Genomic DNA, 12,439 nt, shown 5'->3' with positions numbered 1-12,439 from the left:
CCAGACCCATTCCCCTACAGCTAACACTACGGGTAATTTAGCATGGCCAATTCACCTAACCTGCACATTTTTGGACTGTGACAGCTGCTTTGAGGAAACTGTCACACCCGGAGGAAGCCCACGCAGGCAATGTGCAAACTCCACACAGTCAGTCACCTGAGATGGGAATTGAACCCAGGTCTCTGGCGCTGTGAGGCAGCAGTGCTAACCACTGTGCCACCGTGCTGCCCAATATGTGAAGACTGTGTACAGAAACAATTTTCACAAATAAGATGCCACAAACAACATATGAAATGGGTGCTCAGTTAAATTACGTTTGCTTTTCTAGTGTTGCTGATGGGAGAAATGACAACCAAGAAAATGCCCTGTTTTTCTTGGAATAGTGTTTGAGCTTTTGCATCTACTAAAACTACACAAGAAGACTATAGCCTGGTTCAAAAGATGGCTCCTCTAACATTGTAATGTGCCCTCATTGATGTATCGAACTCAGAAGTCCCTTTACTTAGACCCACAACTTCCTGTCTGAGAAGAAGTGGTGTATCTATTGAGTAAAGTTGGCAGCAGACAAAAATGTGAAAACTGAAGAAAACTATTCAGCTAAATTAAGGGCTAATGTTAAGATTTGTATTAATCTGGATTTGTATTTGAATGAAAAATCAGGTGCTGACAGGCTTACATGGGCAACGCTGTGGAAAGACAATAAAGACTTATATTTGTAGCAGAATCTGTGCCTCGACTTGAACTCTGCTTCTAATAAACTCGTGCTGCCTTTTCTAATACAGATAGCGGCAGTAGATAACATCAGACTCATGGTAGTTTCATAACCAAAAGGTAAAAGATAATGACCACTTACCTCCCCAGGTTGTATCAGTTTATCCAGCTCCTGCTGAGTGGCAACTTCTCCTCCACACACTGGAGGTGCAGAGTGTCTCCTAGGAGGGAGAGGAACAGAGGCCATAGTAATAACTTTTTAGAGCTTTTCTCAAGATTTCTCAAGAGCCACCTCTGGAGCTACTTTTCCATTCTCACAAATTCCTTTACTGAGGTATGCAGTCATATAGTATCATTACTTTCTGTATTTATGATTACAGATTGACCTTTTGTGATCACAGATTGACTTTTTGGACCCTGTTTCAACTTAGTTGGATCAAGGGCCCCAATAATCGAGGCCTAATACTCCATAAGCCATCACAAGTGTGTAACTTCCCACTTAGACAACCAGAATATACAATATTCCTGATCAACTGCTATTCAGGACAAAACCAATTCACACTGGATTTCATTAGTAACAGGGAAGTAACCCTATTTATTGTAAACAAACTTAGTCTTTAACAAATAGCAGAGATAAAACGATCATTACTTTGCTACTCTGCAACTTCGCCTGTATCCCTTTAAAACCCCAAGTACATATGCATTCATTCATGAATAAGTCAGACAAAAGGCAGACAATTTAATGCAAATATTAGGGGTAGAGTACATACTGGGAAAATGATTTCTGTAGATTAAAAGTCCTGATCACAAAGTGGAGGTTAATTTATTACAGTCATTTGGTTTTACCAATGATGATACTGTGCTGTCTGCAGACTATTCTTTGATTGGATAGCTGATCAGATGGACCTAGGACTTTTCTTGGATTAGAATTCTTTCTGTTAAGTTTCTGGGTGTTTTTTGTCTTTCCACTCAAACAGAGAGAATGAAGAGAGATGTTTTCAGTTTGCTGGGTCTGTGTGTTTCTGGCTGCACTTCCATCACAGGTCTGTAGCAAACTGAACCAATCCGAGTGCTGTCGTCAGGCAGTTTTATTTTAACTCAAAGACTCCTGGTATCTGTCTGTCTCAGGAGTGTAAGAACCTCACTGCTCCAAAGGCACCACAGTCTTGCACAGCCAAAAATGTACACATCTTGTTGCTCAAGTTATAAATCTCTCCTGTAATTTTGTAATGCCAGTGTCCAACCTCCATTTTTGTTAATTGTCGAAAAGGAAAATGTGTGATCCCATTCAACTTTTAGAAGAAGAACTCATCAATATACTCAAATAATTACTAATATTTGATTAAACTTAAAGCCTCGACAAACAAGGAAAGCTTAATTGTCCTGGACCCACAGTATCTAAATGTGCAGAAGACAACAGGAATTAGTTAGCAGTAAATGTATTTTTCAGTAACTGACTCAGATTAATTTACTAGGCATTTGCAAGGATGGCTCAGTGGTCAGCTCTGCTGCTTTACAGTGGCAGGGACCTGGGCTTTATTCCAGCCTCTGTCTGTGTAGAATTTGCACATTCTCCCGTGTCTGCGTGGGGTTTCCTTGGACTGTTGCAGGAAACCGGAGCAGCCAAAAGATATGCAGGATAGGTGAGTTGGCCATGCTAAATTGCCCATATTGTTCAGGGCTGTGTACGTTAGGTGCATTAGTCAGAGGTAAATCTAAGGTAGGGGAATATGTCTGGGTGGGTTACTCTGAGGGTTGGTGTGGACTTGGTAGGCTGAAGGGCCTTTTTCCACACTCTAGGGATTCTATGATGATTCCATGATGAAATGCAAGGGTGAGTCTGGTTGGGATGTTCTTCAGAGGGTTGGTGTGGACTTGATGGGCCTAATGACCTGCTTCCACACGGTATGGATTCTATAAATTCATTCCCTGTAACGTTAGTTTTTTGTGGCTCCAAGTAAGCTAATTGCTCCTTTGTTCACAGGCTCCCAGTGGTAGCCTCCTTCCCCTTCCCCCTGCAGTCACTGGCTTCTTCATTACCCCCTTCCCCACCCCAACCCTTTTTACAGGCATGCATCATGAAATAATTTTTAAGGCAAATGAAGATGGACCCACTTTGGGCAGGAAATTAAATGTTGTCACGGGTAGGTGGGAATGTGGAATTCAAAACGTAACCATAATCTTATTGAACAATAGAACAGGCTTGAGGGGCTGAATTCATATCTAAAGATCAAGAACTGTTCGCACTCCAACCATAATTCAGCCACATCTGCTGTTGAGTGAGTAGATGTTGAGTGAGGGAATATATGAGTCAGAAGTAATGCTCATCACAGTCGAATAGCCAGCACAATCTGTTATCACACACAAGGCGAGAGGAACCAGGTAAAGCAATGTAAGTGCTCAACAGAATTCTAGACAAAGACAGGGGGAGAGGTAGGACTAAAATTAACAAAGGGCCTGGAGGAAGGCACTGAGTTTAAAAGGTGACTGACCACTCAGCACAAAGTTTAGATGGTGTCAAGACCATCACCATTGATTAACATAAGCAAATCCCCAGGGTAGCATTCCTACCTTAATCTTGCTGCAAGAAAGTGAGGACTGCAGATGCTGGAGATCAGAGTTGAAAAGGGTGGTGCTGGAAAAGCACAGCAAACCAGGCAGCATCCGAGGAGCAGGAGAATCGGCGTTTCAGGCATAAGCCCTTCATCAGGAAAGGGGGCTCATGCCCGAAACATCGATTCTCCTGCTCCTCGGAGGCTGTCTGACCTGCTGTGCTTTTCCAGTGCCACCCTTTTTGACTCTACCTTAATTCTGCGACCAAACCACTGCAACAACAACTCCAACTGTGGATTTTATTAAAACTAATTCCATGCAAAATGCTCCAGTAGGTCGTGGAAAGTGGATTCTGCTGCTGGTCCAACAGCCTGTCATTTGGATTTGACCTGATAGAGTATGAACCTCTCCCTTCAATTTCAAAACTCAACCCATCCAATGATTACCACTTCTTCCCAGGAAGGGAAGATCCTTCACAAAAGGATATCTTAATGCATTTTCCACAAAGTGGCGACAGATACTTAAATACAGTCACACAGGTTATTACTTCAGCTAAGTATGCTTATACTTAAGAAATAAGGGGAAGTAAATAAAAGCATATGGGAATAACAGCAAGGGTTAAAAAAAAGTACCTTTCATTTGTAAAATGCAATATCAGATCCTCAGGGGGTTCTTTAATTCCAGTAAATTACAAATGTTATGAAAAAGTGCATGTATTTACATAACACCTTTAATATTATAAAGTATATAAAGATTACACAACACCAGGTTATTACAGAATCATAGAATCCCTACAGTGTGGAAACAGGCCATTTGGCCCAACAAGTCCACACTGACCATCTGAAGAGTAACCCACCCTGACCCATTTCCCTACCTCCTACCCTATTACTCTACATTTACTCCTGACTAATGCATCTAACCTACACATTCCTGAACACGGTGGACAATTTAGTATGACCAATTCACCTAACGTGCACATCTTTGGGTGCTCAGTGTTCTGAAAGCTTGTACTTCCAAATAAACATGTTGGACTATAACCTGGTGTTGTGTGACTTTTAACGTTGTCCACCCCAGTCGAACACCGGCACCTCTGCATCACATATAAAGATTGTTAAAAAAAAATTTGATTCTGAGTTCTAAAAAGGGACAAGTGAACAAAACATTGATCAAAGAGTTGCTTTTGAAGGAAGAGAAAGTGCTAAAGAAGGGATTCCTGATGTTGGGGTCTAAGCAGTTAAAATTAGACATACTCATTGTGAAGCGATGGGAAGCTGGGGAAGCACATGCTGCCAGAACTGAAGGAGCACCATGAGCTGACTGTTATGCGTCAGAGGAGGTTACAATGATAAGGAGGGATTTGAACACTCGGATGAGAATTTAAATTCCAGATGTCAGACCGTGGGTAATTGAGCATAGATCGATTCAGAAGTCTGCCAGTAATCTGTGCTCAACAGCTACTATGTGAGCTGAGGTCCCTGTCCACGATCTATTACTAAAGGCAGCTGGTCACATTTCTCATCAACTCCACAGACCACGGAAGTGGTCACTGATGCGACTTAAGCAATCACTCAGCAATCACTTAACAAGATCTCACAGACATGAATAAAGTCATAGATCAGTTGTGTTGGTTTTGCTGCATTTGTAATTGATATGTTTTGCTTAATGTGTTGCAAAAGGAATGAAAATGCAGAAAGATGTTAAATTGACAGCCAATACAGAGTTACATAGTGGATATCTTGGCATCTGATAGAGATGGGGAAGCAGGCTAACATTGCAGTGAGAGTATTCACACAGCTAGAACCAGTAGAAACTCTTGTTTTACATGGTCCAGGTCATTAAACTGTTCTGAGTACTGCCTTAAAATGAGTTTACACACTCGTCATTTTTGCCAGTTCCTCAGCACCACCTCCTCCCACCCTCTATGTGTTTATTTTCAAGTAAAATGGTTTTCCATTCGTACCAGTTGTGAAGAGATTTCACCATCCAAAATCTCAAATGCCTTTCTTTCCACGTGTGCTGTCCCACATTCTCTTCTTCGTTGCCAAGACCTGAAATAACAAAACCCTCTCTCTCTTTCTCTCTCTCGTCTTTCTGAGTTCCTGCTTTCCAAACACAAGATTTACACGATCTACCCATTAATTTACTGATTGACCGAGTTTTCTCCTTTGCTCCTTCAGCCAGTAAAAGAAACTGAAGACCACCCTCTCCATTCCCTAATCACCACCTCCCTGCCTATTATAAAATCTCCATTTGGATTTCCTGAAGATGTGCAATGTTTTATTGCCCTCCTGGATTAAGAGCATACGAAATAGGAACAGGAGTAGCCCATTCGGCCCCTCAAGCCTGCTCTGTCAGAGAATAGGATCATGGCTGATCCAAATTCCTCACAGCCTCTTTCCTGTCTTTTCCATCTGATTTCCTGAGTGATCAAGAGTCACTCAGTCTTAAAGTTTTGGATTTCCTACTGGGGAATGAGATGAAAGCATATTAGTGGTGCCAGGTGCCAAGGTGCTCTCAACATCTGATTCTGCTCAGGCAGGTAAAGTGGGGCTGATGAAGTGGTGAGAATGGAAGGGGAAGGGAAGGAAGGGAGAGAATTAGGGTTGGACCATTCCAGAGAGATGTTAAGGAACACTTCCACACACAAAGGGTGGTAAAAGTTTGGAACTCTCATCCACAGCTGGCAGTTGGCGATAGATAAGTTGTTTGTTTCTAAATCTGAGATGACAATTTTTTGTTCAGCCAAAGCAGTAAGGGATACTGGCCAAAGACAGGTATGTGGAGTTAGGCCACAGATCGGCCATGATTTCATTGAATACCAGAACAGGATCGAAGGCTGAATGGCCTACTCTTTCTCCCATGTCCCCGATATTCCTATGTCTTGCTGAGTGCAAACAATCAGGATACAGGAGATTTAAGGACCTCTTTTCTTCTGCCAGCCACCATAGGCACAACCATTGCCCTCTTATTCTCCTGATAACCTGTTGGCTCAGTGCTAGCGAGGTACAACTAGAGACACATCATCCACTTGCGGGTGAGAGAGATTGACAGGGGAGAGGTGTTTAGGAGCAGCCCCAGGGCAAATCCGGAATTATTAGTATAGAGATGCTCCCATTGTATTGGAACTGCCATCCTATGCTGCTCACTGTGTGCATTGGCTGAATTTCTGGGCAACCACTTGCATTTCCTTCAATTAACAATTCTTCCTATGGGTCTAAGTAGGCAATAGACACCGACATCAAATCTAATCCTATTCTCACTTCCATCAATTATGCAATTTTGAGAAGTAATCATTGCCAGCAATACCAGCAGGTTGGATTCCAGCTCCTCAACTGAAGTTCCTCAAGCTACAATCGCTTACAACAAGTCGGTTTGGTCTGGATCACCTTAGTTTCCAGCAGATTCTAAATGCTGCAGCAGCAACACATCACCTCTTCTGCTGATTGCGTCATGAGGAAAGGCTAGGCAGACTAGGCCTGTAGCTTCTGGACAATAGAGCAGTCAGTGGTGACTTAATTGAAAGATCCTGAGGGGACTTTACTGGGCAGATATGAAAAAGAAGTTTCTACTTGTGAAAGATCCTACAATGAGGGATCTTGGTTAAAAATAAATCAATACACATTTAAGACATTTAAGACAAAAAAAATTCTCTTGAAGATTGTGAATCTTTAGAATTCTCTTCCTGAAAAGGCTGTGGAATCTTTAAATTTTTTAAGGTGGGGGTAAGTCAATTCTTGATGACCAAGGGGATGAAAGATTATCAGGGATATGTAGCAACATAAAGTTGAGGTCAAGACTAGATTGACCATGAACCTCATGAATAGTGGAGCAGGATGGAACGGCTCGAGTGGCCTAGTTTTGTTCCTTGTTCATATGTTCATAACAGTGTTCTGGAATAGGAGCCCTGGCATTTGATTTTTCAATCCTTTGACAGCCCTGGGTTGTTGAAGGCATTGACTCACCTTAAAATTCTGGTCTATTTGCTATGGATTGCTCATCCAAATAAGACTTTTTTTTTTAGCACCAAACAGTCAGTATGGAGTATTGTCAATGTGAGTGGAGACTTAACCTGAATGAGGAAAAGGCCAAGTGAGCGCAGTTGGTTCAAAGAAGGAATTAGGTGCAAAGGGAACTGTAGAGCTTAAAATAAGTTTTACTGCAAAAAGTAAACTCTTCAGAGTGACAGACGAGCAGAAGAGGATAAATGACAGCAAAGAGACCTGCCTACAGTGAGACCACCAATGGAGTGTCATCACAAACCACAGTGTGATGTGGGTGCAGGGAAAGCCACAAAGTAGGATTAGTGAATATTTCTATTCTTTAATGTAAAAGTAACATTCAGTTTCAGTTTCTTTAGTCTTTTTGTTCCCCCTTTTCTTAAAAATAGCCTGCTAAGTACAAGATTGATACTGTTGGTATTTTAAAATTATGAGAATAAAGTGTAAAGAGCAGGGTGTCTAGATCAATTGACTAATAAATTAAATCAAATATGATACTGATGGCAGGAGAGATGAAGTGTTGCTGTTGTAGTATGGAGATGCTTCTGAACATCACGCTGATCAGGGACAGGAGGGTGCAACTGCAACTGAAGATGAGGCAGGTATGAGGATGCAGGGGATTGCAATTGAGGAACCTTGGCCCCTACAATTGTCCAACAGTTACCAGGTTCTTGCAAGCTATGTGGAGAAGAGTGGTGACTGCAAGGAGGATGAGTGCATTGATCACAGTACCATAGTACAGGGAATCATCGAAGTGCAGGGCTGAAACAGGGATATGGTCATGCTAGGAGACAGTATAAGTGTGGGGATGGATATTGTTCTCTGCAACAGATTTGCAAGTCCTGAAGGCTGCATTGCCTGCCTGGTGCCAGGGTTAGTGACATCTCCTTGTGGCTGGAGAAGATCCTGGAGAGAGAGGGGGGAGGGATCCAATCCTCATCATCCTTGTTGGTACCAATGACATTGAAAGGCCTAGGAAAGGAGGTTCTATCAAAAGAATTTGAACAGTTAGGAGCTGAACTATAAAGCCAAAGATAATAACCTCAGGATTATTATCCAATCCTGGGCACATTGGTATAAACTAATAACCAGTTAAATGTATAGCTCACAGATTGTTTCAGAGGGATGAGCTTCAGTTCTTGGGACACTGGCACCAGTACCGGGGCAGAGGAGACCAGAGGTTCTGGTGGGACAGTCTTCAGTTGAACCACTGTGGGACCAGTGTCCTGGCAAATTGAATAACTAGGACTTAGAGAGAGGATGGGTTTGAGAGAGGCTTTCAAAGCAAAAGGCAGTATTGCAGCCAGCTATTTGGATAGCAACCCCTAGAGTGGGAGAGGAATAGACAGTGCATATAACACATAGAAAATAAGCAGCAAAAAGGTCAAAAAGGAAAAATGTATTAAACCAAAATGAATGGCCCTTCACTTTAATGCACATAGAATTCAGATTAAAATAAGTGAAAAAGCAGCACAAATAGGGGCTAATAGTTATGATGTTACAGAGGCATGGTTATAAGGTGACCAAAGCTGGGAAGGAAACCTTCCTTCTCTACCTGGGCTTATGTGCAATCAGCATCCGCTGAAGTTCAGGAAGCAAACACTATTGGTGTTCATTTCCACTGGGCCACCAGTGAGCCACCACTACCCTGATACTGTACAGGGAGACATCGCATGTCAGAATCACATCTCGCTTCGGATCGTAGTGTGACAACACCTCAGATGACGACAGTTGCTTCTTCACTTCCCTAAAGGCTACATCTCAGTTATGAGACCATTTCCAAGGTAGATCTTTTTCAATAGCAGGTGTAAGTGTACCAAGATGGAGGCCAGGTTACTCATGAATTTTCCATAATAATTCACCAACCCAAGGAAAGCCGAGGCTCCTTTGATCACTCAGACTTTATCTTCCAACAGGTATAACCCAATCTTGTCAACTCTGTAGCCCAAGAGGGTCACTTGGGGTGCCTAAGGCATAAACCCATCTTTGAGAAACATTTAAGCACTACCTCCAAGATCTTTAGGTACTCTTTATTGGTCTTCTCAGTTATTAGCATGTTATTCAGATAAATGCTGACCTGGGTAGACCTTGTAAAATGTTTTCCATTGTTCTCTGGAAAATGACACATGTTGATGATACCCCAAAAGGCAGTCTCATAGATAGGTACAGACACTTATGGGTATTAATTGTAGCATGCTTCTGGGAGTCCTCATCTGATGGCAATTGTAAGTACGCATGGTTCATGGCCAACTGCATGAAGGACAACCTTCCCGCCTTCCCCAACAGTTTTGCGGATAACTCCTTGATGTCAGGATATGGGTATTTATCTAGCTGTAAGAAGTTGTTCACCATTTATATGCAACCCTTACAAAGACAAAGTAACCTGTCAGGCTTCACAATCAATACAACCAATGCTACCCATTCTGCAGACTGTGCTGGTTTCCTGATCCCATTGCTTTCCAGGCTCTATTTTAGCCTGTAAGGCAAATGGCACTGGACAAGCCTTGTAGAATCGTGGAATTGCTTCCTGGTCAACCTGCAAGGTGGCCTTGGTTCCTTTGATAGTCCCTAGACCTTCCTGAAAGACTTCTGGATATTTAATTTGGACTTCACTCATCTTCTAATCGAAAAATGTTGATTCAATCAAGTTGAACGTTTCTCACTCAATTTCGCCCCATCAGGTTTGGGCCCGAACCTTTCACTGCAATCAGTGGTAACTGAACTAGCTGCTCCTCAAATGATTCTAGAACTGAAGTGATGCCCTTAATCTCTAGGGGATCCCGCAGTATAGGCTCTCAGCCTGGCTGAGATCTTATGCAACCACAAGGGTTGGAGTCCAGAGTGAAGTTTGTTAAAGACTGGTTCTGCAATCACTGATAACCACGCTTGTATCAACCTCCCTTAGAACTGGGTGACCATTAAACCAGAAGTTTAATGTGATTGTTTCAGATTTGGATATTGATAAGCAATTTAACTGTTCCAAAACAGCTACACTTTCCAAGGTGTCCGCTGTCCTGAATACCAGCCAATGAATTCACTTACTCACCTCAGGCCTTGTGAGACTGTTTTGATGCCTCAAGTCCACATTCCGACAGCAACTACAATGGCTTGCCAGCACAGATCATGAGAAAATTTAATCGTTTGGCCGAGGCTTGGCTTTGTTTTGGGGTTTCGCTGTGGGCTGACCTAGAGTCCCTCTGTTTAGGGTATGTGCTGAGGGAGGCTGTGCAATTGCCTTTACTCAAGTGGTGCTCCCCAAGGTTGTCCACTTTCATCACACCCTGTAACCCATATGATCCATTGGCTGCATTTTCTAATGATAAAGTCAGTTGTAGTGCCCATTTAAAGTCCAGTTCAGCTTCAACTAGTGGGCACTTTTGCATGGTTACGTCATTAATCCCATATACCGAACAGTCTCTCAGCTTAGGATCAAACCAAAGTCACATGCCTCTGCCAGTTATCTTAACTTTATCAAAAATCCTGATATGAATTCCTCTGGTTCTTGAACTGCTGAGTAAAATCAATAGGATCTCAGAATTCAAGGAGGCTTGGGGGTTGTAATATTCCTTAGTTAAATCTGTCAACTCTTGAAAGATTTTAGTATCTGGTGCTTCAGGGAAAGTTAGGCTCCTAATAACTGAAAAGGTTGCAGGTCCACACCATGCCAGGAGAAATACTTGTTGCTTTCTGTCTGCCCCAATGTCATTTGCCCGCAAAAAAAATTTCTTTCCACATACTGGCCCAGTGTTCAACGGCAGGATCCCCAAGTCAAGCTTCCTGAAAAGCGGCATGATGCCAGAAATGGTCACTCCAACTCAAAGACAGCTGGAGAGGCGAGGAGGCTGCAGAAGGATTTAGATAGGTTAGGCGAGTGGGAAAAGAAGTGGCAGATGGAATACAACATTGGAAAGTGCGAGGTCATGCAATTTGGTAGGAAGAATAGAGGCAAGAGGCATGGACTATTTTCTAAATGAGGAGAAATTTCCGAAATCTGAAGTGCAAAGAGACTTGGGAGTCCTAGTCCAGGATTCTCTGAATGTTAACTTGCACATTGAGTCAGTAGGTAGGAAGGCAAATATACAATGTTGGCATTTGTTTTGAGAGGACTTTAATATAAAAGCAGGGATATACTTCTGAGACTTCATAAGGTTCTGGTCAGACCCACATTTAGAATATTGTGAGCAATTTTGAGTCCCATACCTCAGGAAGGATATACTGGCCCTGGGTGGGTCCAGAGGAGAAAGGTCCCAGGAATTAAAGGCTTAACATAAGAGGAATGTTTGAGGACTCTGGGTTTATACTCGATGGAGTTTAGAAGGATGAGGGGGAAGTAAATGAATAGTGAATAACAGAATACTGAATAGCCTGGATAGAATGGAGGTTGGGAAGAGGCTTCCATTAGCAGAAGAGAGTGACAGCCTCAGAGTGAAGGGAAGACCCTTTAGAACAGATATGAGGACAAACTTCTCCAGTGGTGAATCTATGGAATTCATTGCCACAGAGACTGTGGAGGCCAGGTCATTGAGTATATTTAAAACAGCGATAGATAGGTTCTTGATTGCTGAAGGATCAAACGTTAAGGGAAGAAAGTGGGAGAATGAGGTTGAGAAATTTATTAGCCATGACTGAATGGCAGAGCAGACCCGATAGTCTGAATGACCTAATTTTTGTTCCTACGTCTTATGGTCTTATTGTCTAAAGAAGATTGTTGTGAGTATATTGCTTCTGGGGCATGTTTTTCTCTCTCGTCACTGAAATAACTCCATGGAGACCAGTGTCCTGTCACCAGATCACCCTTTATTTATATGTGCTCACTCAGACCTGGCTCCTAGAGTGAGCAGAACCCCTGGACGTCTCAGTTTATATCTGTCAGCCAGGACTCACTGATTGGGACCAAGTTAACAGTAAAATTAGGGAAATCATTTTCTATGTGATCCACCTGGCTGGCCTCACTACAGACACCAAAATAGAGCAACTACTCATGACATTATTAGGCTTGTCCCAACTAGGGACAGACAGATCTACAAACACATTCCTGCATCTGCTTCATAAAGGGCTCAATTGGACAGGCCATTGCCTGGTACCAAGGGAGATTATACTCAACAAAAGTGATTCCCATGGACCTTACAGGGGTTATCACATGGAGGAATTTCTTCTTTCAGAGGTGAGTTAATCTG

General features: G+C 42.6%; 1 protein-coding gene across 1 annotated transcript in view; it reads right to left on the bottom strand.

The window, feature by feature from the left end:
• LOC140486959 (probable pleckstrin homology domain-containing family N member 1) overlaps positions 1-12,439 on the bottom strand; it is a 64,431-nt gene that overhangs the window by 51,100 nt on the left and 892 nt on the right. The window contains exon 2 of the mRNA XM_072586217.1: positions 854-932. Coding sequence (XP_072442318.1) covers positions 854-932 — 79 coding nt within the window. The remainder of the gene's footprint in view (positions 1-853; positions 933-12,439) is intronic.

Source organism: Chiloscyllium punctatum, chromosome 16 (assembly GCF_047496795.1).
Source record: "Chiloscyllium punctatum isolate Juve2018m chromosome 16, sChiPun1.3, whole genome shotgun sequence".
Taxonomy (NCBI): domain Eukaryota; kingdom Metazoa; phylum Chordata; class Chondrichthyes; order Orectolobiformes; family Hemiscylliidae; genus Chiloscyllium; species Chiloscyllium punctatum.
Note: the sequence above shows the minus strand (reverse complement) of the source record. Positions and strands in the feature narration are given on the sequence as shown.